Source organism: Puntigrus tetrazona, chromosome 6, assembly GCF_018831695.1.
Source record: "Puntigrus tetrazona isolate hp1 chromosome 6, ASM1883169v1, whole genome shotgun sequence".
In the NCBI taxonomy this organism is placed as follows: domain Eukaryota; kingdom Metazoa; phylum Chordata; class Actinopteri; order Cypriniformes; family Cyprinidae; genus Puntigrus; species Puntigrus tetrazona.
Window position 1 is genome coordinate 24640083 of NC_056704.1, and position 26513 is coordinate 24666595.

The 26513-nt window shown below is 38.1% G+C and overlaps 1 protein-coding gene and 1 long non-coding RNA gene across 3 annotated transcripts; one reads left to right on the forward strand and one right to left on the reverse strand.

Annotated features, from left to right (window-relative positions):
* Nucleotides 1-704: 704 nt before the first annotated feature.
* Nucleotides 705-20379, reverse strand: apcdd1l (adenomatosis polyposis coli down-regulated 1-like). Of its 2 annotated transcripts, none has more exons than XM_043242883.1 (4): nt 19995-20379; nt 4716-4899; nt 3405-3948; nt 705-2639 (listed from the first exon to the last, which is right to left on the reverse strand). In XM_043242883.1, the coding sequence occupies exons 1-4, from the start codon at nt 20053-20055 to the stop codon at nt 1869-1871; spliced, it is 1560 nt and encodes a 519-aa protein (XP_043098818.1). In that variant the 5' UTR covers nt 20056-20379; the 3' UTR covers nt 705-1868. The 2 variants fall into 2 exon arrangements, with proteins under 2 accessions (XP_043098818.1, XP_043098819.1); XM_043242884.1 differs by having other exon boundaries at nt 710-2639; nt 3405-3933.
* LOC122347524 lies at nt 14404-19884 on the forward strand. Its single transcript, XR_006251232.1, has 3 exons — nt 14404-14784; nt 18427-18540; nt 18752-19884. It is a non-coding gene; the product is annotated as an uncharacterized LOC122347524 (long non-coding RNA).
* Nucleotides 20380-26513: the final 6134 nt, after the last annotated feature.

Below are 26513 nucleotides of genomic sequence, written 5' to 3' on the forward strand. Positions count from 1 at the left end.
AGTATTTGTGCCATTCATTTTCTCCATAGGGACTTTTTTTTAATTGAGACAAGCCATAAAACAAACCACCCACCCATATATGGGAATTACAATATTTTTTGTGTGAGTCATCTTGATATTTGAAGCCCCCAAAATTGGAAACATAATTATGTTTGAAGATAGATGAAAAATGTTAAACCTGTCTGAATAATAACACTGCATATTATAAACACTTTATATGAAATGTTTTTATACTTGTTTGATTCACTCCCGGTGTTTCATCGGAGGTTGTGGAGTTCTTTTGCTGTAATTTCTGTGATTCGTGTGATTGGTGGTAAGTTAAAAATTAAAAAATAAAGTGGCTTTTACAGAAAAATAGAAGGGTCGCAATGGTGAAAACAATGGGTTTTTTGCTGTATGCCAAATCTGAAAATGAGTATGAACATATGTTGGATTTCATGAGTGCATAGCATTTCTGTTTATTTCATAATTTAAGCATTTAATTAAGGATTAACTTATTAAAATGGCAACACATCTAGAGAACACATCTAGAGATTGTTTCTGAACCACGTAAGCAAATCTGGTATTTCTCTTTTTTTATATTGTATATTTATTTATTTCATATGCAATTTTGAAACTATGACCACTATGGTACAGGGTCTTGTCGCAACTACAGCCATCAATATTGTGCATTTTTATGTTTGACAGATTCATTTGGACATCTTGGAATTTTTTGGCTTCTAAAGCCTGCCTCCAGAACAAGGAATCACTCCACTCTGTAAAAACAGAAAATAGCACGCTCTGCTAAACTAAGACTGAATGAGTTGAACACTTCCTGTTCTTCCAAATAAACAGAGGGAGTGAATTGTACGCAGAGTTCTGAGAACTTACGCTTCAGATATTGGCGAGCGTGAGCATAATGTGGAAGCCATATGACAGCTCCGTTCAAATGTCTTGCACATGTATTCAACATTGGATGTGAATTGAACCATTGTGCAAGAGCTCACCGAACTTGCATAGTCACACACTATGCGTTTTGTACAGTGCTGTATATGCAGATATGTTAAGAGAGAATCCATGCAAGAAAGCATCCACGCAGTTTCTTATCAAAATTACTTTAATGGTAGCAATAAATACGTTCACCCTCACCATTATTAGAAGATTAAAGCTACATAAAATTTATTAGATGGCAAAAATGAGCAAAGTCTCCTTGTCTTGAAGACAAAAGCCTAATATTAAAAAGATTATAATAATACAGTCTATGTTTAATGTAGTCCATATATGCACTTCAGATCAAATAATTGGGACATACAAGATCATAAAAAGGCATTTGACTTCCAGTGTCTTTGTATTGTTTTGTTTTGATTTTTTTTTTTGGAAATCATCTTCATTCCCAGTCAAAAGGGAATCTGTATCTCCCATATCTGATTTGGAAGCTGAACAATTGCAGACGTAATGACTGTTTCAGACAGGTTTCCTCCTGCCTCCTGTTGGTCAGTCAAACAGTCCCACCCCAAATTTATACCATTGGTTGTACACTGGTAAGTATTTGAAGTACTTGATATATAACTGTTTGTCTTGATGGAATGTTGGCAAATATACTTTCTACAGAACTTCCGGTTTTGAGTAGCATTCTTCTGGAGTTCATATGAAACAATGCTCCAAATCGCAGGCATCAAAAATAATGCTGATATACTATAGGATAAAAGGAGGAAGATTTTGCTGTATGAAAATTTCTTAGATAAAAAAATGTCATGTTTCAGAGCATTTGCAGCAAGCGTTTTGTTATAGCACCAAAAAGAATAATCCTCTTCCAGTCTATAAGATTGTACAATGCCCATAATAAGTGGGTCAGAATTTGATCAGTAATGTGAATGGCACGTCATATTTTAGAAAAGATAAATATTCCAGCACCATGCATTTAGAACGGACAGCAGAATTATCGAAGAGTGCAATGCACTAGCAGAGCTTATCTTAGGTCCTGTCGAATGATCACTGTAGGAACTGTAGCGTGGCTCCGACCCAACCCTTGTGCTGCATTGCACCATTGGTGTTTGAAAAGACGTTGGTCTTTTTGCAGGTCGATCCGGGCTGGATCCATCCGTGGGCCTTTCCCCATTGAACAACAGGGGGCGCCCCTTATGATCCACCCCCATCTTAAACAGCTCGTACTCTTTGTGTGGAAGTCGTATCCCCAGTGCGTCGCATCCGTTCGTCCAGGTTATGTCTTGCTCGACGCCCGTCTCCCACTCGCCCAGCTGCCCACATCTTCCATTTTGTGTTGAATTCAATTCCCGCAGCAGTGCTCGGTCAAAAACGATCACTTTTGCTTGTGTCACCTTAAAGACGAGCTCGATGGCCCCTCGTACTTTAGCGGACTGTCCAACTTTAGCATAATGACCTGATGCCAAAAGTGTAAAGCTGGGCTGGCGGCACATTGGGTCAGTGTAATGTTGGTAGGTGCCCTCCCAAGTGCGCTGCTGCTCGTTGAAAGCAAAAAGGCGAGTGAGGAAGAGGACGGCTGGATGGGACTCGCAGCGTTGACTCACCCAGTTTCCATTTAGATCCAGAGGGATGGAAGGGGATGGAGGAAGGATGGGTGGTTGCTGTTCAGAGGCTCGGTATACCAGGGCACACACTGGACATGGGTGGATGTGGTGCTGAGGGTAAAAAAAAGGATATTGTTAATTTTAGAGGAGAAATTAATACTTTGTTTCACTATTCAGTAAGGAAATATTAAAGTGCCCCTATTATGGATTATGAAAATTACCTTTCCTGCAGTGTAACACAGCTCCAAGTAAATAAAAAAAATGTGCCGTGTATAAAGTTATTGTCTCTCAAAAGAAAGAGTCTACTCTAAATCATTGAAACAAGTCGTTTTTAAAATGAGTCCCAAGCTGTTTTATGTTACTTAATGTCTCTTATAGTCTTTTAACATTGGTCTGAATGTAAGTGCAAATTCATTCTTTGCCAATAGGTGTCGCTTCTGGAGCATTAAAAGCTCACAAACACTGCTTTAAATGAAATCGACCAATCATTGGAGGAGTTTGGAAAAATAAACAAATGTTGAATGAATCGTTTGGGAGTTGTTGAACAAATAAGGTAAAAATAAATGCACTTTATAAGAAAATGAAAGCATTTTTTGACCTTGTATGTATGTCAAACTATTGTTTGGCCAAAATAACTCCCAAAACCAAAATATGAACCTTTCATAACCCTACTTTCACACGAATTGGAGCTCCAACCCTGATCAAACCCAACTGAATCAACTAAGATCTTCAGCACTCAATAATTACAGACAGGTGTGTTTGATCAAGGTTGGAACGGAACTTCTGGATTTGGGAATTTTTTTTGGAACGGAACACTTGGATTTTTAGCAGTATTTAAGCAATAAATAAATAAAAAATAGTAGTTTTAATTCTCACCATGGCATTCTGCAATGGCTCCTGGTAACCCGTCGGTCTGTGGTGCACCCTTTCATTCCAGTCGCTGTGCACATCCCCTAAAAAGAGCTCCTGAGCCGGCCTGCTGTGCAGATGTTGATGGATCTCAACCCGCAGCAACTCCAGTTCCATCATGGAGAACCCAAGAGCACCTAGGCAGTCTTTTTCTGCCTTGGCATTGAAGAGTTCATAGAAGCGATGAGGCACCAGGTGTCCTCCAGATTTGAGCCCCAGGCAGGAAGAGGGCAGGCGGGTAGAGAGATGATGAATGGCCTTCTGGCTGTGAATGACCATTCCTACTTTATGGAGGTGGTGCTCTGCTTCAGTGGCTCCACGGGTGATCCAAGAGGCCTGGCGTAGCCTCAGCTTCCCCCTGATTATGAGAGAGTAGGTTGGGATGTGGCACTCGCTGTCAGAGTAATAGTGCTGCAGGGCCCTGAAGAGACGTGTGGGGCTTTGGTAAAATGTGTAGGATCGAGTGAGGAATTCTGGGCCGGGTCGCACTTCACATCTGTAAAGAAAAAAACTATATTTAAAGTTAAAAATGTATTTAATATGGCAATTGCAAACTGTTTTAAATCCATAGTGTGATGCTTTTTTTAAAGGATTAGTTCACCCCAAAATGAAAACTTAGTTATTAATTACTCACCCTCTGTTCCAAACTCATAAAATCTTTGTTCATTTTTGGAACACAAATTAAGCTATTTTTGATGAAATCTGAGCGCTATCTGACCCTCTATAGACAGCGACACAACGGAAGTGTTCCCAGCTCCAGAAATATAGTAAAAATCTATAAAACAGTCCATGTGTCCATTCTTCTTTCCTCGAGTTACGACTTCTGACATATCACAGTGCATGCGTACATTTTTCACCCAAATGTAAACAATGCTGATTATGTCAAATATGTAAGTAATCTCCAAAATGGCGGAAGACGTAACTGCACATGTATTGAATGGTTGAGTAAATTATGTTATTTTTTTATCTCCGATTTCATCAAAAAATATCTCAATTTGTGTTCTGAAGATGAACGAAGGTCTGAATAATTATGAAAGGGTGAATAATTAATGACAGAATTTTCGTTTTGGGGTGAACTAACCCTTTCAGTGAAGCATATTCCACGAAATAAAATGCCTGAACTACTTGACAATGCCTTACTAAATGACACTTGGCTTGTTGCTTCCCAGGCTTCAGTTACGTTCAGTTCCCTCAATGCTGATAATATGCATCGTTCACAATAAGAACAAAACTGTTTTGAATTGAATTGTAAAATGGGTAAAATCAGGTGTCTCTTACCTGCTTGACACCCAGTGGCCGTCTAGTTTTGGTGGTATGGTGGCTGTGATTCTTGCTTCGTTCTGTAGATGGCGTAGCTGAGTCTGGCACTGGGGCTCCCAAAACAGTCTCGTGCTGAGGTTGGCAGGAGGTACGAGTGGGGCGGTGGGCACTTCCCACAGCTTACTGCCCCTCACACACAAAACTGAGGAGGGACAGGGAAACGATCAGTCTGTATGTATGTCAATGCACACATTGCATTATTACACCTGTCTTCATGTTAGCTTATGAAAACGTAATTTAGGTTTTGACCTAATCTTGTTTAATTAAATAATTAACCCAAAAATCCCCCTCAGATCATCCTTAGATGTAGATGTGTTTCTTCATCTGAACAGAAATGTAGCATTAAATCACTTGCCTTACCAATGCATCCTCTGCAGTGAATGGGTGCCGTCAAAATGAGAGTTCAAACGGTTGATAACATCACAATAATCCATAATAATGGACTCCATCAGGTTACCTAAGCTGTTTCTGAAACAAATCCATCATTAAGGCACTTCTAACTGCCACTGATTCCAGTGATGAGTTTTTTTTACTGAAAAATGCAATATTATGCTAGAAAAAATGTTTTGCATTAATTCATGGACTAGAATCATGTGGATTATTGTACTGTGTGGATTATTTTATCAGATGTTTAGTGTAGGCTGCTGCCCCTTTAAGAACGTCGTTTCAGTGGACTCAGGGGAACGTTGTGAGGGAGGGGAAAGAAAAAAAAAAAAGGAAAGAAAAAGACCATGTTGTTTGGTTCTAGCGTGTTGGACTTTTGACGATTTACAAGTGTTTGATTACCTACTTAACCTACTTATTCCCAGCGTGGTGAGAATGTTTTCGTTGTTAAGAAATACGATGTTTAATATAATGTTACGTAGATCGCTATTTTTGGCGATTATAGCGATTGCCGCCATAGTGCGTAAATGTTAATATATTATGTTTATTTTTCCTTTGTGTAAACGTATGCTGTTTATGTGATTATATTACTAAGTATAAATGTGTTTTTTGTGTTTACAGTTTGACCGCACGATATACCGCACGCGTGTGCATGTATGCATATGACAATACTAAAAACAACAATCGCAAAAAGAATGTGTACAGTGTGAGTTCTGCACTAGTGGAATAAAATCAAAACCAAGTTCCAACTTAATGTTATCATTTCGTGGGTAACATTAAAGTCAAACACGAAGGAAGAAATAAAAGTAATAACAACATGGATCAAGAGACAGAAGAAAGTTCTATCCCAGATCAACAACAAAGGGGTCTCAAACGCCAACGTGGTGGTGCAAAGGCTGCTGTGACACGCTTAATGACACAGATTACTACCGCTATGAGCTGTAATCAGCCAAAAGATGTAGAAATGAAGCTTGCTGCCTTGGATGAGGTTGTTATGCGATTTCACGAGGTCCATGACATGTACCACAAAACGTTAGAAGATGAGGATGACCTTGATGCTTCTAAGGGCTATTTAACATCAGTTCTGCGTGAAGTGCAAGATTTACAGCACACAGTCTTAAGCTGGCTTGAAGATTTTAAGTCATCAATGGAATCTTCTGATGCACCAAACTTCCAAGAGGACATCCAATGCTTGAGGAAGCTGCTAAATTGCAAATGCCTACTATAGAACAAGTATCTACCCAGTTTCAAGAGCTACAGAATCTAAGACAGAAAGAGAATAAAGAGTTTTCTGTGCTTCTAGCTCAACAGGAAGAACGTCTGCGTGACAGAGTTTAAACTACAACTTCAGCAAGCGGAATTTGAAATGGATGGACTAAAAGGCTTACTGAAGCTCAAAGACACTGAGATGGAGGAAAATCGACGAAAGGCTGAGTTAACGACAATAAATAGAGGCTTTTCAACTCCTGTCTCAGGTAATCCATCCTTAAATTTTCGTTCATCACTCTCAGCAGGAAACGACAATTCTTTATGTCAACTACTAGAACTGACAAGGCAACAATATCAGTCACACATTGATTCCATGCATCTGCCACCTGTTGACATCATCAAGTTTGATGGAGAACCCTTAAAGTACTGGCAGTTCATCAGATTATTCTCCTCAGTGATTGAGAAAGAGACCGTGCCAGATCAAGAAAAGCTCACTCGTCTGCATCAGTACACTGTCGGCCAAGCTAGAGAAGCTATCTCACATTGCTTGTACAACCCTGACTCTAGCCTGGGCTATGCAGAAGCCATGACTATTCTGAAAAGGCGTTTTGGCCATCCATACGCAATATCGCAAGCATGGGTCGACAAGGTGCTCAATCACAAAGACATTAAAAACAATAAGCAGTTGCAAAGCTTTATGGACATTCTGTGTAGCTGTCGTGACACTCTTAAAGCAATGAATTGTGAGGATGAGCTAAATGGTGGACGCACTCTGCTACAAATTGTGGAAAAGCTGCCTGAAGACATAAAGAAAAGATGGCTCACAATAAATTATGAGATTATCAAATCGGGACGTTTACCAAAGTTAAACGATATAGTCTGTCTTGTTGAATCAGAAGCTGCTAAGAGAGCTGATCCTATCTTTGGGAATCTCCTTATGCCTGCAATTCAAAATTCTCCGTGAGTTTCAAATCAAATATCAAGTCAAGCTTCAATAAGAAAAGACAAACATTCGCAACAATGTCAGTTACGACGGATGAATTCATCACATCGCCCACAACAAAGACTATTTCACGATTTAAATGTCCAAAGTGTACTGAAGTACACTTTCTGAATCAGTGTCAAGCCTTTAGAGCTTTATCTGTTAAAGAGCGTTTGGCCTTTGTTCAACGAAAGCAACTTTGCCAAAACTGCTTTATGAAGGGTCACCGCGCTGCAGTCTGTTCTCGCAGCTGGGTATGCAAGGTGCCTGGATGTGGAAAAGGCACAACAGCTGGCTACATTCTGCCATTGTAGCTTCTAACAATGACAAAGACCAATCTACTAACCAAGCCACCGAAGATGAGCCAGTTGTTGACCCGCCACAAGCCATTCAAACGCATGCCACCAGAAAATGCATTGACGTCAGTCAAAAGAAGATTGCACTTCCTATCCTGCCTGTTGTGGTTTCAGACAGACACAAGCAATTCTCTATGAATGTCTTTGCTTTGCTTGATAGTGGCTCCAATGGGACCTTTGCATCTAAGAAGCTTGTTCATGCTCTTAAATTGGAATCACGCAAAATGAACGTTAAACTGAACACTATGGAGACCAAAACCTCAACGTAGTTACCTTAGCAGTTGATCTACAAGTTGAAGATGCTCAACAAAGAAACTCTTTCCTAATGAAAGGAGTGCTCTGTCGGGACAACCTGAACATAAGTCTGGACAGCCTAGTCACACAGCAGGAAGTGTTTCAGTGGTCACATCTGCGGGAAATTGCGGATGAAATCAGTTTACCCGATGCTGATCTAGCTAATGAGGTTCACTTGCTAATAGGTCTAGACCAACCAGACATACTTAAACCCCGTGACACATGCTGTGGTGAGTCTGGCGAACCATACGCAATTCTGACTGGCCTGGGATGGACACTCCATGGACCAGTAGCAGATGGCTCTCACGTCTGTTTCTGCCAACTTCATTCGAGCTGACCATTCTCTACAACAAGCTGTTGAAAGATTTTGGAAGTTGGATGACCCAGTGCATGTGAACAATGACTCGCTGTCAGTAGTTGACGAACAAGTTGTGGCCCTATGGAACAAACAAGCAGTCAAAGAGGAAGGTCATTACACACTTCCAATCCCATTCAAAGAACGTCCACCACAACTACCCAATAACTACACAATGGCCAAGCATCGATTAGATCTTCTAGGAAAGAGGCTAAAGAAGGACCCAACTTTGCTTCACATGTATACAGAGGGTATTAGAGACTCTTTGCAGAAAGAATACGCAGAAGAAGTCGTAGACATTATAAGAGAAGATGGCTGCGTGTGGTACCTGCCGCATCATCCAGTTCTGCATCCACGCAAGCCAGAGAAGGTTCTGTATTGTCTTTGATTGTGCAGCACGGTACCAAGGTACTTCATTAAATGACCACATCCATCAAGGCCCAGACCTTGCCAATAAGCTGCTAGGAGTCCTTCTCAAGTTTAGACAGGAACCCATTGCTTTAAATGCAGATATCGAGAGCATGTTCTATCAAGTCCGGTGCCGCCTGATGAAAGGGATGTTCTTCGCTTCCTATGGTGGGATGATAACGACCGAACAAACCACCTAAGCATTATCGTATGAAGGCTCACCTGTTTGGAGGTGTCTGAGTCCTAGTGCTGCCAATTTTGCCTTACAACGAGTGGCTGAAGACAATCGCGGAAACTTCTCTGATGACGCAGTGGAAACAGTGAAGCGAAATTTCTACGTTGACGATTGTCTTAAGTCAGTACCAACAGAGGAGGCTGCCATTAAACTCGCTTCTGAACTCAGGGAACTGCTCACCTGTGGAGGGTTTAGATTAACCAAGTGGTTAAGCAATTCTAAGGAAGTGATGAAATCAATACCAACTGATGACTGGGCAAAATCGTTACATGAGGTTAACCTTGACCAAGAGGATTTGCCACTCCGAACGAACACTGGGCGCCCTTTGGGATGTAGAAAGAGATTGTTTCACATTCGATGTCAAGACAGTAGACAAGCCAGTAACAAAGAGGGGAGTATTGAGCACTACCAGTTCCATTTATGATCCTTTAGGATTTGCAAGCCCTTTCGTGCTCAAAGCTAAAGCAATCTTTCAAGAATTGTGCCGTATGAAAGTCGACTGGGACGAAGAGTTACCAGTGGACATAGCAGCACAATGGCGCCCGATGGTTGAATGACTTGCCTCTGTTGGCAGGACTGACAATTCCAAGATGTCTTAAACCAACATCTATTAGTTGTTTGTTACCGACTCAGCTCCATCACTTTTCCGATGCTTCAGAACTGGCTTACGGTGCTGTTTCATACATCAAGATTGGTGACACCTGCAGGCTGGTAATGTCAAAGGCCAGACTTGCTCGATCAAGCCAGTTAGCATACCACGACTGGAACTGCTAGCAGCTGTTGTTGCTACAGAGCTGGATCAGCATATCAAGCGACACTTAGAGATTCCAATTGAAAGGACTTTCTTTTGACAGACAGTACTATCGCACTCCAGTACATTAACAACAAGCATTGTCGTTTTCAGACATTTGTCGCCAACCGTGTATCAAAATACATGAACGATCAGATTCATGCCAGTGGAGACACATTGATTCTGCATCTAACCCTGCGGATGACGCCTCTCGAGGATGACTATGAGGGAGATTCTAGAAAGTGAACGATGGGTAACTGGTCCACACTTTCTTAGACTTGAGGAGGAACAATGGCCTGCTCAGCCTATTATAAATGACTTGCCAGACGGAGCAGAGATCAAACAAGGCAAAGAAATTTATGCAGCTAGCATAAAACAAAACCACTTGACGAAAAATGCAGTGGATAGATTACTGGAACGATACTCCAGTTGGCATCGTTTGAAAAGAGCTACTGCTATCTTGTTGCGTCTAAAGGCTTTGTTGCGCAAGAAAGCAAGTGTGCATCTTTCTGACCCCATCACTGTTGGTGAGCTCCAGCAAGCAGAGCTAGCCATTCTCAAATACGTACAAGCCGCAACTTTCGGATCTGCTCAAGCAAAACCAGTTCTCTTCTCAAGCTCAAACCTTTCGAGGATGAGAATAACCATCTTCTTCGTGTCGGAGGTAGACTAACAAATGCCCCAATTCCCTACGAGGCTAAACACCCGTGATCCTACCTAATAATCATCATGTCACCCAGCTGATTATTCGTCACTACCATCTTCGCTTGGGTCATGCAGGTCCAGAACGAGTTCTTACAGAAATTCGCCAGCGCTTTCTGGGTTCTAAAGGGACGTGCTGTCATTAACAAGACTCTCAAGTCATGTCTACAGTGTCGCAAATTAAGAGCTAAGCCACAAGCTCAGCAAATGGCTGACTTACCTGACTCTAGAGTGACACCGTGTGAGCCTCCATTTACTCGAGTGGGCATAGACTATTTCGACCATTCTTGGTTAAAAGGGCACGCAGTGATCAAAAGAGGTACGGATGTGTGTTTACATGTCTCACTACAAGAGCTATTCATCTCGAGGTCACACACACCCTTGACACGGATTCTTTTATCAACGCTTTACAGCGATTCATCTCCAGGAGAGGCCCACCTTCTGAGATACGATCAGATAATGGGACTAATTTTGTGGGTGGGTTAAGAGAGTTGCGAAAGGCCATTAATGAATGGAATCAACAAAAGATTTCTGATTATCTGCTGCAGGACAATGTAAAATGGATCCACCTGCCGCCTCACATATGGGTGGTGTATGGGAGCGACAAATTCGCACCATCTGCTCCATTCTAAATACTGTTCTTTCACAGCAGACACCAGATGATGAGGGATTGACGACGCTGTTTTGTTGCGTAGAGTCTATTGTCAACGGTAGACCAATTACTAAACTCTCTGACGACCTGTCAGATCCTCTACCACTCACTCCAAATCATCTGTTGTTACTTCGTTCTGGTCCGACTCTACCCCCAGGAGCCTTCGTAAAACAAGATGTTTACCGACGCCGATGGCGCCAGGTCCAGTATTTGGCAGATATCTTCTGGTCAAGATGGCTTAAAGAATACTTGCCTGCACTGCAGCAGCGCCAGAAATGGCTACAACCAAAGCGGAATCTTCAAGTAGGAGATCTTGTGCTAATTCTGCATGAAAATACACCACGCAATCACTGGCCACTAGGTCTGATTACTCAGGTTTATCCAGGTGCAGATGGACTTGTGCGTTCTGTGGAAGTGAAAACACAGACAGGAGTCTACAGCCGTCCAGCGGATAAAATATGCCTCCTGGAAGCCAGTTTAATTAGTTGAGTTAACTTATTGAAGCATCACCCTTCCTTTCTTTGAATGACCCTTTTTGGGTCATTGGGGCCGGATGTAGGCTGCTGCCCCTTAAGAACGTCGTTTCAGTGGACTCAGGGGAACGTTGTGAGGAGGGGAAAGAAAAAAAAAAAAAAAAGAAAAAGACCATGTTGTTTGGTTCTAGCGTGTTGGACTTTTGACGATTTACAAGTGTTTGATTACCTACTTAACCTACTTATTCCCAGCGTGGTGAGAATGTTTTCGTTGTTAAGAAATACGATGTTTAATATAATGTTACGTAGATCGCTATTTTTGGCGATTATAGCGATTGCCGCCATAGTGCGTAAATGTTAATATATTATGTTTATTTTTCCTTTGTGTAAACGTATGCTGTTTATGTGATTATATTACTAAGTATAAATGTGTTTTTTGTGTTTACAGTTTGACCGCACGATACCGCGACGTGTGCATGTATGCATATGACAATACTAAAAAACAACAATCGCAAAAGAATGTGTACAGTGTGAGTTCTGCACTAGTGGAATAAAATCAAAACCAAGTTCCAACTTAATGTTATCATTTCGTGGGTAACATTTAGACTCTCATTCTGACAGCACCCATACACGAGATCCATTTGTGAACAAGTGATACAATGCTAAATTTCTCCAAATATCCAACATATTGGATGACCCGAGGGAGACTATAATTTCAGCAAATGTTTATTTTTAAGTAGACAACATCTTTAGGCTTGTTTGTTTTCATTATTAAAGTTGTAATTGAAAAGAAAAGAGTAATGTAAAAAAGGAGATATTTTAAATCCTAAAAGGTTTCTATATGTTAATGTTTTTAATAAAAATGTTTAGTTGCATTGTTGCAGGTCATAAAGTTTAAGCTAGTCCCAATTAACACTTTATGTGGATCGTTGTTGCTTGTAAGTGTTGCCAGTATATTAAATCCAAAGGGCTTCATTGAAATCGTTCCAAAAGATCTAATTTTGCAATAATATGCTGATCTCTTTTCATGACTCTGTCACCACATTTCCAAATAAATTAAACCTTTAAAACCCTCAGACACTTCAAAAAGCTTTGGTACCTCCAGCAATAAAAAAAAAAATCCAAGAGGAGCATTTTCGCTTGATGGTCTTTTACGGTCCATAAACAGGATTTTGCTGAACTGGAAGTGGTTGAAGGATTTTGCATTTCTGTAATTTTCCGTGTAATGAAACGTGATGAGGTCTATTAGAGCCATATATAGATCCCAATCCCGCTTTGACCATGATTTGTGGCGAGGGGCGGGAGGCCAGAGGTTTGGCATGTCACTTCAATCAGACACCATCTTCAAGGGAATGGGAAGGGATATGTGGCACTGGCCAACGAAAACAACAATTTTTGACAATTTTTTTAAACAGACTGAAAAGCAAACACGGTTCCAGCTCATGAGGAGTGAGATTTGTCAACATGGCACTGGGCATCTTTGTTTAATCGGGAAATCTCCTTGCCTTTGGCCTCACCAGCTGTCTCTGAGTAAGAACATTATAGATATATGGTGTAGTAAACCTCATTATTAGAGGGAGAACTTTAGGAAGTTGCATGCTGAGAAGTGCTTCACTATACATGGACACAGAACACCAGCTCCTCTATTAAACTTGCTCCAAAGAGAAGGGTGGGAAGGAGAGAAAACCTTTCTGGGGACTTCATTTACTCCTGTGCCAGATGTCAAATAATTTTTCCAAAAACAAACAGGTTGTATAACATGTCCAATCACATTTCACCCTGAAATTGAAAGAAAATTAGGACAATTAAGTTTGTTGTTGTTATTGCGTTGTGTGTTCGTTTTCCTAACAATTAAGCAAATTTCCTTGCAAAACTCTGGAAATACTTTAATGATAAATTAGAGGTGTGAGGTTTTAATTTCATTTAAAAGTAAATACTTAAAGCAATAAAAAATTATTTTAATATACACTACCATTCAGAAGCTTGGGTATATGTTTTTGAAAGTCTCTCACCACATTTTTTGCAGGAATATGTTTTTTAAGATTTCTTTAATGAATAAGTCAAAATGCTTTTACAGTAACTTTTAAGAAATGTGATGTATCCTTGCTGAATAATAAAAACTAATAAAAAACTTACTGACCCACACTTGAATGGTATAGTGTTATGTAGGGTTATGCGTATTTCTTTTCTCTCTGTTCTTTTGATTTGAGGTAAAATATAAAATCAGCATCAAACATGAATACACCATCATGCATTAGTTTGTAGTTTTTAAAATCAGTTTTGTGGAACTTACAATCAGATAAACTTTTCTCAGAGACGCACTAAACAGAAAAGCTTTTATTCCCATTTGTTAACTGTAGCCCTAAAATTTCTCTGATTGCATAATTATAGAGCATTTATTGAGCATGTCAGGCTGGGTCTAGTTGTTTGCCCTAAAGAAGGGAATTGTTTCCTCATGTTGTTTGGGAGGGATCCAGGCTCTGCTTTTTAAAGTTTTTCATCCCCAGTGTCAGCCCATGTGAAAACAGACTTGTTTCTCGTGATCACGCTAAAGCGATAATGATAGTTAGAGTTAGCATGTGCCTTTTAGTCGTCTGTTTACGGTTGTTTCTATGGTTCAGCAGCCTCTAATCAAGCTGAGGTTTTCTTGTATGTTTTTTTTTTATCCAATGTAGGCCTGTTTTATGTTAATTTCTGCATATAAAGTAGTGCTACTTTGCACTTGAAATTGTAAACCAGGGTATATTTCAGCCTGTTTTTTTTCCATATTTTAAATTTTAGTCAGATTTAAAATTACATTGTAAGTTCCTAAAATATAATTAGCATTTACCACAGTTTGACCAGTTCAATCAAAGCTCATGAATATTTAATGAGGCAGGCACTCTTCAGTTTATGATTGGTTGCCTGATGCAAAACCTCCGCAGCGGCGCTTCATAAACCTGGATTGAAAGCTGCTCTTTTTATTATAATTAAAAGTGCCCAACGTGTTTCTAAAAATGACATTTACACGTTTTAAACGCCTATAATCGCCGGAAGCTATTGTATTGTTCGTTAGTATTTTGTTGTATTGGGATTTTGCTAATTTGCGTAGCGGAACGTTGTTGTTATGCTAACGGCCGCTGTCGCTAATGTCGAAAAAAAAAAACAGAAATTCGTGAAAACGACTGCCTTTGGATCACTTTTCATGGTGAGTGAGCCACTGTGTGTGTGTGTGTGTGTGTGTGAGAGAGAGAGAGAGAGAGAGAGAGAGAGAGAGAGAGAGAAAGAAACGCCCCTTTAATTGGCTAATAGGAACGCTGTGTTGTGTTATATGACTAGCTCTCAGTGTAGACATGGTTGAAAGTTTGTGAGGATTTCCCGACGAGTCCCTAACTATTTCTCTTTGTCTCTTTTTTTCTATCTCTTATCTTTCTACCTCCCATATAAATGGCACCGAAGCAGCAGTGCGTGATATTGAGCGGCAGAGGGCGCTGCGGTAGAATGCGTGTGGTCTCTTTGCTTACAGGCGATTCCCTTTAGTGTGAGCCAAAGTAAACTACCTGTCCTAATATTCCAGCCATTCAACACCCCCAGACACACACACACTGGAGACATTGATTTATAGAAGAAGTGAGGCTAGCAAAAGTACCTCCGTTGGTTTCGCGTATTTGTTTTTATTTGTCATTTCAATTTGGACAGCTTCTCTCTCACCCCTAATGCGTCATTACTGAAGAGTGGCCAAAAATAAAATATGCCCTTCCTCTCCACCACTGTTCCGTTTGCCATCTCCTGATTAATATAGCATGAATGAAAATGAGACTGTGAGAGACACAAGTTAAATTCTAATCACTCGTTTAATAAAACATTCAAACCGTGTCATTCCAGAGGACAAACATGTCCAGTTGTGAATATCATATGTGAAAAGGGACCTTAAAATATTGAACAGTTATGGCCTTATTTTCATTTACATCAAATAAGTCTTACTTTACTGTCAGTAACATATTATAATGTTTTTTAAATTCAGATTTAGTCGATATCTTACCTTATATATTAGTTTTTATTTTATTTTGTCAGTTGTTAACAAATTATTTAATATATTGTTAATATAATTATTTTGTAACTTATACCATTTTTATTAAGTTTAATTTAATTTATATACAGTTTTAGTTTATTTAGTAGGCAAACTTAATTTTTTTTATTGAACACATTTTTAGAGTAATAGTCTGAGTGAAAGCATATATTTACTAATTATAATTAATATTTTTATTTTATTTCTTGTACTGCAAGCTAGATATTAAACTGACTCTTTGAAGCATTTTATCTCAACTTGATTTTTCACTTTTCAAAATCCTAAACCTTGATAATGAAGGCGTTTTGCTTGGCAGCCCTCATTCTTGTACACATTAACAATAAGCCATTTTTTTTCCATGTTTAAAGTGTTTTAAAGTGTTCTCAGCATTTTAGATCAAACTATATATATCATGGTATATGAGTATGGTAATGATTCAGAACCACTGCATTTATCAAAGCACCATAGTATCACAATCTGAAACTATCATCACTGTACTACAGTATTGCCTCATGCATGAAATGGCCCCTTTTCAATGTTTAACTGCCTTTGTGCAGCTCGTCCGCCTCTCTCTCCCATCGGCCCCTGCTTTGATAACTGCTCCCTGATGAAAAAACTCCCATTTACACCTCATTTACTTTGGATAGAGCTCAGATTCCTCGCTTCCTCTCCCTCTCCCTCTGTCACAATCTTTTTGTCTGATGAAGTACAGTTACAGAAAGGTAAAGTTTCATAAAGAGAGTCAAGTCTGCATGTGTGTGCATGCAAACAAGCTCTAGGGGCAACAAAGGTGTGTGTGAACAGTTATGTTCATGTGCATATGTTTATGAAAAGAGCAGTCTGTTGATACGTGCAAGTGAATACGGTTTATGCACAAAACAGGTATATCTCCATCTAAGTAAGAAATGGGGTGTATGTGTGTTTTTTTCCCCCAGAATTCTTCTCATCATTCAGCTTCCTTACAATTCTGCAGCATTGTTGTCTTTTCATGAACGTTAAACCTGCTTAATCTAGCAGTTGTTTTCATTTAGATAAGGGATTATGAGAAAGTTTCTCCCTCAAACTAACAGTTACCCCTAGGGTTAACTCAACATCACTGATAGTGACTTACCAGCAGAACTCCTGAGTAACTTATCCCTCATTTTTCTTAGTTCTATTAGATGTTTGGATCTAGTTAATTTTGCTAGCCTAATCAAAAACAACAAGTACAACAAGAGGAAGTTATGGCACAAATGCATTCTGACCTTGATCTGAACACGACTTTTGACATATCTTAAAATAAGTGGAATTAAGTGTGTACACTAACTTTAACTTCAGTAAATGTAATGCATGCCAAATTCCATCCTAATAAAAACTGCAATATTTTATTTATATTTAATCATTTCACCTAAGATAATTTTGGCATGTATAATGTTATGATTTTTTAAAAGTAAAAAAATAATAATAATTTTTTAACGTCTCTTATGCTTGCAAAGGCTTCAACTAATTGATCCAAAAATACAGCAAAATGGTGATTATTATAAAATATTACAATTTAAAATGAAGCTGTTTTCTAATATATTTAAAAATGTAATTTACTCCTGTAATGCAAAGCTGAATGTTCAGCGCTATTTCTCTTGTCTTCAGTGTTGCAGGATCTTTTAGAAAGCATTCTAATACGCCTATTTGATGAATTTGTATTTATTTTAATTATCCTTATATCTCTCAGTTGTGTTGTGCTGGAAAACTATAATTTTTTTTTTTATAAAAAGTCTTTTTTTATTAGAAATCATTTGTAACATTATACATATTTTACTGTTACTTTTGATAAATTGAAAGCATCCCTGATATATAAATGTCTTTATAAATGCCTTTTAAATCTTACATCAAACTTTTAAATACATATACTGTGTATGGGATATGTCAAAATGTAGAAAAGTTTCTCTTTTTTTCATTAGTCAGCCATATTCAGTAATCTAACCTGTTGCTATCCACATACCAAATCTGTTAACGAGACCGTAACTTTGCTCTTATGCTCTCAGATGACTGATGATTTTGAAATGTTGTGCATCAGTAAAAGTCTCTCTGACAAGCACCGGGCCTCCTTTTATCTATCAATGGCTGACAGCCTTTCTCTCATGTCGTCTTATGAATATTACTCATGCGTCTCAAAGCAGACATATTTTTTTTAAACGGTGGAATGAGAGAAACAGACAATGCCAAACAGCTGGGAAAATTATGGTGGTGATTCCTTATAATACTGGAAAGCCTTCACGTCGAGGTGTAACGTCTTGTAAAATCTCCTTGTGTTAAATAATTTTCCACTTTAAATCAAAGTAGACAAAGTGTAGCAGCCAACTACAATACAGTGTTGCATTTAGCATCTGTTTTGGCAGATTACTCAAGCGCGTGGACATGATATTAATCATTTTCACAGATTTATTTCCGCTGTTTGATGAAAGAAGCCCGTTTTTTTGTAAGAAAAGAGAAAGTACAGGCATATAAATGCACGCATGCTGACCTCTGAGGTCATGGGTAACTGCCATGAGTCATGGGGGGGCGGGTGTAATTGCGCCAGTCTTTCTCTCTCTCTGGTTCCGTAGGCGGCCTGATAGTGAGAACAGAAGCCTATTGCTTTCTTCATCACCCTAACCATCCCTGACTGAAAGGAACGAGAGCATAGAAGAAAAACAGCCACTAAATGGCATACGAACAGAAGGGGTCGTTAATGGCGCTGGCCTGTTACTCTAATCATTATTTTAATGGTGGCATTAGTTCCACGGCTGTGATCTGCTTTCACAGGAAACAATGGCCTCCTCTACACCCCTGCTAACTTTAAAAGAGCCTGGAACAAAAACGGGGGTCTGGGGCCCACGGAGGAGACTGACAGGTGAAAAGAGCGGTGCATGGAGAAAGGTGAGAGTAAGATCACAGTGTCGAGCCGAGCTCTTTACTATTTATATTTAAAGCTCTTTTCAACTTTACCTGACTAACTTACAGTGGTTTTCCTGGAGAACAAGCCAAATTTCTGTTACTTGTGCGCTCTTAAATGTGAAAAGTTATAACCTTGCGCTATCGGAGACGCTTTTAAAGTTCCTGAACTGACATTTATTCTTTATTTCTTTAGAAAACCATCTGTGTGGTGCTTTAAAGAAGCCAGAAACTAACATGCCGATCTGAAGAACCTATAAATATAACATCAAGAACTTTTTTAATGTCAGAAGAACTGGGTATACAGTAGTTCATAAGAAGGTGCTGCAAAAACTTTTTTTTTTTTAAAGAATGTGGCCTTCAAAAATATGAATTTTCAATTTCAAGTTATATTTTTATTACAGAATTTGCATGCAAATTAAAGCATTTTTTTACTTTTGTACCCCACTGTATGTTTTGCACATGCACAAACGTCCCATCAGCATTCAGAAAGCCTGTAAATGTGAGTTGCATGTGTTTTTTTTAACAGTTTAAGGACAAGTTTAGTTTTGTCATAGATTTTATTAAGGTTAATTAAAGCTGGAATTACCTCTAAAACCTTAACTGAACCTTTCCCCGAGAGCTGTTTGTCATCCTTTAGATGTTAATTACTCCAAAAAAATGCAAGTAAAACTTTGATACAATAGAAAATGCTCAGACATGTTGGTCTTGATAATGAAGGTGTTTTGCTTGGCAGCCCTCATTCTTTTACACATTAACAATAAGCCATTCTTTTAAGAAAGCTAATACTTAAGAGCCTTATAATTCATATTTGTGATTATTTGCATTTACTATAAGACATAAAAAATGCATTCATTCAGTGTGCCAGAAAGCTTAATCATAATTATGTTTCTAATGAGTGTTTTGCCTGCTTGGATCTGTGAGAAATGCTCATCAATTATGATAAAAAATAAAGGTTCTTCGGGTTCAGCAAAGAACTCTTCTTACATTTTTGACTGTATACTTTTTTTAAATCGCTATATGGTGATGAAGTTAATGCAATTGCATTGTTGGTTGTTAAGCATATTTGGTTTCTTCACAACAGTAGTTCCCAGTCCTGGTTCTGAAGAGCTGCACATTTTGGATATTTAGCTTATTTAACTCCCCCGATTTATATCCTGAGCTTATTAGTAGGGGCTCTGAATTGGGTGTGTCAGATAAGGCAGACCAGGATTAAGAACCACTGCTTTAAAACACCAGTTTCTTTTAGAGGATACAAAGCACATTGCATGAGTCCAAAATCATCTTTTTTGTGGCGTCACAATATAAAATAACGATTCTGATGATTGCTTTCATTATTTTTTTTATTAAAATAATTATTAGTATTTTAAATAATTTCTTGAAATGCTTAGTTTAGAATGACAGTGAGAAAGAGTATAAAAGACAACAGGTTAACTAACCTTGCATGAGAAAAACCATCCAAGTTTTATTCAACAGGTGAATAAGTCTCTCTTCAGCCATGGTGCTTACAGTCTCCCAATCACTTTACAATGAATGTAAGCTTAAAAAGAAAAAGCTTTGGAAGTGCTCCTCTCCTGGATGTTCACGTCAATGAGAGCTTGTCAAATAAGAGATTACCAGTTATGCAGATCAATTTAATCCACTTAATCCAAGTTTCATCTTCGAACGTGAAGTTTTCCATTCATGGTAGAACTTATTGAATGAGTTTGCAAGATCTCCTTTCTTGATGGTGCTTGAAAGTCCGTTCCTTGTTGATTCTGTGCTCTCTCTGGTGATGATAAACCTGTGTGGTGCTTGTAAGAGTCTGTCTTTGGGTTACTTGAGAGGAGCTATAGAGCGGAGTGAGAGTCTGAGAGGGAGGGAGGGAGGGAGAGAAAGAGAAAAGAGGAGGGAACTTGTAACCTCCCAGCATTAACCCTCTGGGGAGCACTCGGGGTAAGGTGCAAAAGGGCACAATCAAAGCCAGCAAGTTGAGAAACATTAGATTAAACATAAAAATGTTAATCAAACACACACACCTAAATTTAAACACAGTTTCACAGATAGTAAACAGGAGGTTCCTGAATTAACTTTGTAATGCTTTAAACCTTTTCTCCTCTTAACTCATATACACATATAATATGGGTATAGTAGGTGTTAAAAAGTGAGGGAACAGTGCCATCTGAGAAAAACAGTTTAGGTATATTGAAATTATAACTTGACTCTGCCAGCTGCTATGGTTTGCTATGAAATGCAATGATAACACAGGGAAAGTACAGTCCAACAAAATAAATCTGTTAATAGATGACATATGACCCCAGATAGCATTAAACAGTACCTGCTATAAATAATATTTACTATAATGATATATTAAATGAATTTAATGCATGTGAGGTCAAATAACGAGTACAAGTTTAGTCAGACATTAATGGTGTTTAATGTGTTGGTGAGAGTGCCGTGAAACTGGCACTTTGTACTTCAATGCTGCAGCCAATGCACTGAAAAGTTTATGACCTGAGCGATTTGGATTATGTTCATGAGGGCAAGTTGAGGAGTTAACTTATTTGCTTGGATTTATAAATGCATAGAAATTGGATGGATTAGAGTCTGCTTTGTGCTAGGTAAGAAAAATGTGTAGCCCACTAAACATTAAATCTTTTCGCATATGGACTGCCGTGTGAACTCATTAACTCTGAATGCGAAGTCTTCTGTGATATCATTTTTGGCCACAGCTTCATAACTGTTTGTGACTGCCTTGTCAATCAGTCGTTCATTTAGTAATGTGTTTGTTGCAGTAAAGAAGTGACGAGTGAGAACAGAGTTGGACCACAGACGTAACCCTGAGGAACGCCAGACCATGTTGCTGAGTTTCACCACTTGTGGTTTGCTGTGATGATAAAATCCAGTGTCTAATTGCCAGACAAGCTGCACAAACTCAGCGTTTCACTTCTCAAGAGTTTATATGAGAAAATAGCAGCTGAATTTCAGAACTAAAGGTAACGGTCAATACAGTTCATGTTTCATAGTGATCGCCAGTGATTTTGCTAGTAATGAGACATGGCGCGACTGTAATCGAGTTATTTCAGTTTATTAATTCAGTTATTTAGTGCAGTCTGTTATCTCAACAAATCTGAATAGTTGCTTGTGATAAAAATGTGTTTTTATCCCAACATAATATGGCAAAACAAAAAAAAGTGTTATTGATATTTTGTTAAAGCATTGCTCTTTTGGTTTAATCACCAAAATACACCTAAAAATGCAACTCAACCAATAGCATTAATTTGGAGGTGGATAGTCCCAAGGTTTACACAACCAAAGAGAAAAGTGTTTGGGTAACCTGTTTAAAAACCATAATTATTTTTGCAGTTTTCTTTGATAACTATAGTGGCACCCTACCTTTAACCATTCTTGTATGAGGAAGAAACTTTTATATTTAGCTCACATGTAAGAAGAAGATAAGTTTTACATCATATTCCCAAGACATGGTTACAGCTCCCCCCACAGGACCTGTTTAGTTTTTACACAAATCTATGGATATATTCTCTGTCTCCTTTTTTTTTTCCATTCTCATTCGGACTTTTCCCTTAACATTGCTTTCCACATAATGGAGGCAGCTTCCAATCTAACACACCCATGCACCCAAAACCGCAAACAGCTCTCTAATCAAAACCTTTCTGTCTCGCTGCCTTCTTTGTCACACACTCTTACGCACAGATTTAATGTCATTGAGGTGCAAAGCTTCTTTTGCAAAACCACCACCCATTTCATTCTTTACCCCTCCCCTCCTCTCATTCCCCTGAGGCCTGTGCAATCAGTCATCTGTTTGATCATGTGGAGATGTGGCTTTAGTGTGTGTGCTGGCTTGGTGCGTAATTCTGTCTTGGTGTTTTGAGATATGAAAGAGAGTATTTTTCCTCTCTCGCTCCTCAGTTTAAACCATAGATGCCGCAGCGGTTCCAAACCAGTGAAGTCTAACACATGGCGGTCGTCCAAGCAGCAGGAGGTCCAGCCCGGCCCAGGTGGGCAAGTAGGGGGTTTGGCGCAGAACAAAAGCGGAATCGTACCCCTGTGCATAAGATAAGATCCACTCTAATCATCACACATTTGCATCCCTGCATGCTATCAGACAGCTGGGTGACTGCAAATGCACACTGAAACAAACATTTACTTTAAACTCACAGTTTAAAGTAAATGTCAAGCGTCTTTTACACTCGTAAAATTTAAAGACTCTTTATTGACATATACGGTTCCTTGAAGAACCTTTGACATCCATGCAGCATTTCCATTTGCAAGTTCCTTTATTACAAAAAAATCTACTATTCAAAACCCCAAATGGTTCTTTTTTATTGCATTGATACAAAAAAAATGTTTTGGAATCTTTATTATAAAAAATGTAGAATCTAGAATCACCCCATTTATAAAAGAGCACTCATTCATTGTTCTCTTATAGTAAGAAGTGGTAACACTTCTATTAGTTGATGTTAGTTAAACAGTGAACAATACATTTATTACATTTATTTATTCATCTTTGTTAATGGTAGTTAATAAAAATACGATCACTCGTTGTGAGTTTCACAATCACAACTGTTGATTTTAATGTGGCAATAGTAGTATTGAAATTAACATGAACTAAGATTAATAAAAACGTATTCATTCTTAGTTTACGTTAACTAAAGTAGTTAACAAATGTCAGCTAATGAACCTTATTTTAAAGTGTTACCTAAGAAGTTTTACTCATAGAATAGTCATTTGTTTATAATCATAGCATTTACATTTTAAAATCATGTATTATTTTTACGTTTCCAACTTTTTTAATATTAGTTTTCTGCTTTTGAATTTTTATTAGACGTTTTAAATATACGTCTAAATAGCTTTTTATACTTCTAAATTATTATTTTTATGTTCTAGCCATTTTAGTACTTCGGCTTATTTATTTTAGTTATTTAGGTTTTCAGCTAATACTTACATTTTATTCTGTTTCTGTATTTTTTTTTAAATTACCGAAAACTATTTATGTTTACCTTTTTATTTAGCAATAACAACACTACTCTCTGTTCATCTTCCACTATTTACATTCACAAAGTATAGAGGACAGAAGCTAAATTAGCCCTGTCAGTATGACATTTATTTATTTATTTATTTATCTTGTAACTGATGCAATGGAGTGCTATGCATTTCAGCACTGGATTCAGTCAAGGAGTGATTGTTTTTCTAGCTGCAGACGTCAATCTCAAACGCATATGTGTTGTATAGCAAGTTGGCAATGTCTTCACAAGAACTAACCCTAAAACACGTACAGGACATATATAGCCTACACTATATATAGCCTGCTTAATGACTCGTAAATATCCTTGCATTACATTCACGGTTGACTTTTCAATATTCAAACAAGCTGTGACTGTGGTTAAAACGGTTAGCTGTAGCATGTTTGCACATTGGTTGTTAATTGAAATACTTGCGTCAACAGTTTGCTGCTCTGTCTATTTACATTTAATAGTGTCTATTTCTAGATGGGGAGAAGTTGCCTTGTGGGTATGTGAACCTCCTGCTATGGATTCCCTCAGTGGTGGTCTTGCACAGAGCAGATTTTGCCTTTGCTGTTCTGATATGCCGCTTTTAGCCTTTCTCTATCTGCACTGATGTTTATCTGCGTGTCTTTTTTGTATAATCGGAGCACAACAGATGCCCAAACAAGTCAGAGCATAGCAACTTGGGAAGCATCCCGGCAATGTTGCCCCTCTTTCATCAAGAATTCCACACAGCCATAGCCTGGAATATTTCAATTCCTGTTCTGATGCCACATGGAAGATACATTAGCCAGCTGACCTCTGACCCCTTGTGTGTTTTTTGGCTCTGTGTGTGTGTGTTTGAGGCACAAAAATAAACATTTGTATGCACAAACATGCAGAGTAACAGGCATTTAGACATGCACATTGGCACACATTGGTATCCAGAAACTAAAATAAGTGACAAATAGACATTTCACAAACTCCCCATATTGCTTACAACTACTCTTGCCTCTAACTTTGACCCAAATTGATCCATGAAAAAGTAACTGTATATAAAGTAAATGTAAAAATTGGGTATTTTCAAAAGCAATATGATCAAATTTCAAGTACTTCATTTTTGGAAACTCGTTATGTAATGCAGATTACATGTAATTAGTGAACCACTTAAATGTAGTTGTTTTCTTTAAGAAAACATGCTGTTATGGATTCATTATATACTGGCACTAATTTGGATTTTTATTATTATTATTATTATTTTGTAGCAGCCAGTACTGGATATTTAATTTTGCATGTTCATGTCCTTTATTTCCACATTTAAAGAGCATTTGTTGCCATAAAGGACTACATATTAAATACTTTTTAGTACTATAAATGTAAACATTAGCAAATGCATCTTAATTTATTATCTAATTATTATATCATAAATTTTACTATAATGTAAAATATGTTTCATGTTATATATAATATAATATAATGTTGTGATTCCTAAATTTACCTTTAATTGAATTGAAAGCAATTGATGCTATTTTATATTATTGTATATAACTTATTTTTAATGTAAAAATATTTATAAAAACATTTGTTTGCTAAAAATATTATTCTAATATCAGAATTGATCATTTTTAATAACAGTTAATCTACTGGCAGCTACATGTTTAATAAAGCTTTTCATTAACTTATGTTTTCATTATTGTTAAATTATTATAACACATTATCATTAAGGAGATTATCTTGAAGCGTTAGAGGTGATGGACATGTTTTCTGTGAGAACAAAGTCTTGCTGTAATAATGTGGGATTAGCAGAATGGAAAAATGGAAATGTTTTTGAAAGCTTTATTCACAATACATTTCTTATTATGTTGGAGGCTCCTCATTTTGGCTCAAAGACATTCCCCAAGTGAGAGCACGCGAAAAGTAAAACCCAAGATCCTTGACTTTATCATTAATCTCTGCAGATCTGTGAGCAAACGCCTGGAAAATACAAACCCCCGTGGCATGTTTGCTTGCTCCGACTCCTCTTTGTGTCTTTCGTTCTTTCACTCTCTCCGTCTAACATTTGCTGTCTAGTGTTGGTGATAAGACTTGTTGCCAGGAGGTTGAGAAGATTAGCCTGTTCTGAAGTCAGCAGCTCTCTCGTCTGCTAGCGGTTCATGACATGAGTGTGGCTTGATATGCTAAGCAACTCACTCTCAACACTTCATCGCGCACTGATCTGAGACCAGCTGCCCCAAGCAGACCTCGACTGTTGTGTTAAAGAAACCTCAAAACACATCTCATATCAGCAGTGGAATGTATCTCCAGCACATCACTTCTCACTGCATCTACAAAGCTGGAGATATCAATGTGCTCTCTGAAGATACATAGATTAACATACCACTGGCTGACTAATTAACTGCCTCTAGTTCAGACATCATTATCTAAAATTATCCCCACCATAAAGACAGGCGTCCAAGAACAATCCTAGTTGATGTTATGCTTTTTCAAAGCAGCATGAACATATATATTTATGGGATTTGAGATTTAGATTATGACTAATATTTTTTCAGGGTAAGTTTCAACCTGTACTTAAGAATTTCTACTTAGAGAACCTGATTTAGTTCAACGTTTGGCTGATTGAGGCCCATGCTAACTGCCAACTGCAAAGACCATCTTTTCTTTTTTAAACGGTATTGAGACTATTTACAGTCAGATTTAATCAATTCCATATGCTACTGCTGAATTTTAAAAAAGTACCCCAAGGTAGTATATCACAACTTAAATGCAGTATTTTTGAAAAGTAGTTTTTTTCCAAAACATTTAAAAAGCCTTAAAGATTTCAAACTTGACTAATATTGTCTATTTTACAGCATTATAGTAGATCCTTAATCAGTGAACAATTATTTAAAAGTGTCAAAGGAAATTGTCTTCTGCTGCCTGTGACGTTACAGCTCTAAGATCTTGAGAGATGAATGGGAATGCTAACGGACAGCT

Bases quoted from the DNA above. Each gene is read 5' to 3' on its own strand.
- apcdd1l (XM_043242883.1), bottom strand. From the start codon at position 20,055: ATGGCTGAAGAGAGACTTATTCACCTGTTGAATAAAACTTGGATGGTT. The intron at 3,949-4,715 runs GTAAGAGACACC...CTTTAAATATAG, and splicing joins GGCCACTGGGTGTCAAGCAG to TTTTTTTCTTTACAGATGTG. The intron at 2,640-3,404 runs GTGAGAATTAAA...TTTTACCCTCAG, and splicing joins AGCCATTGCAGAATGCCATG to CACCACATCCACCCATGTCC.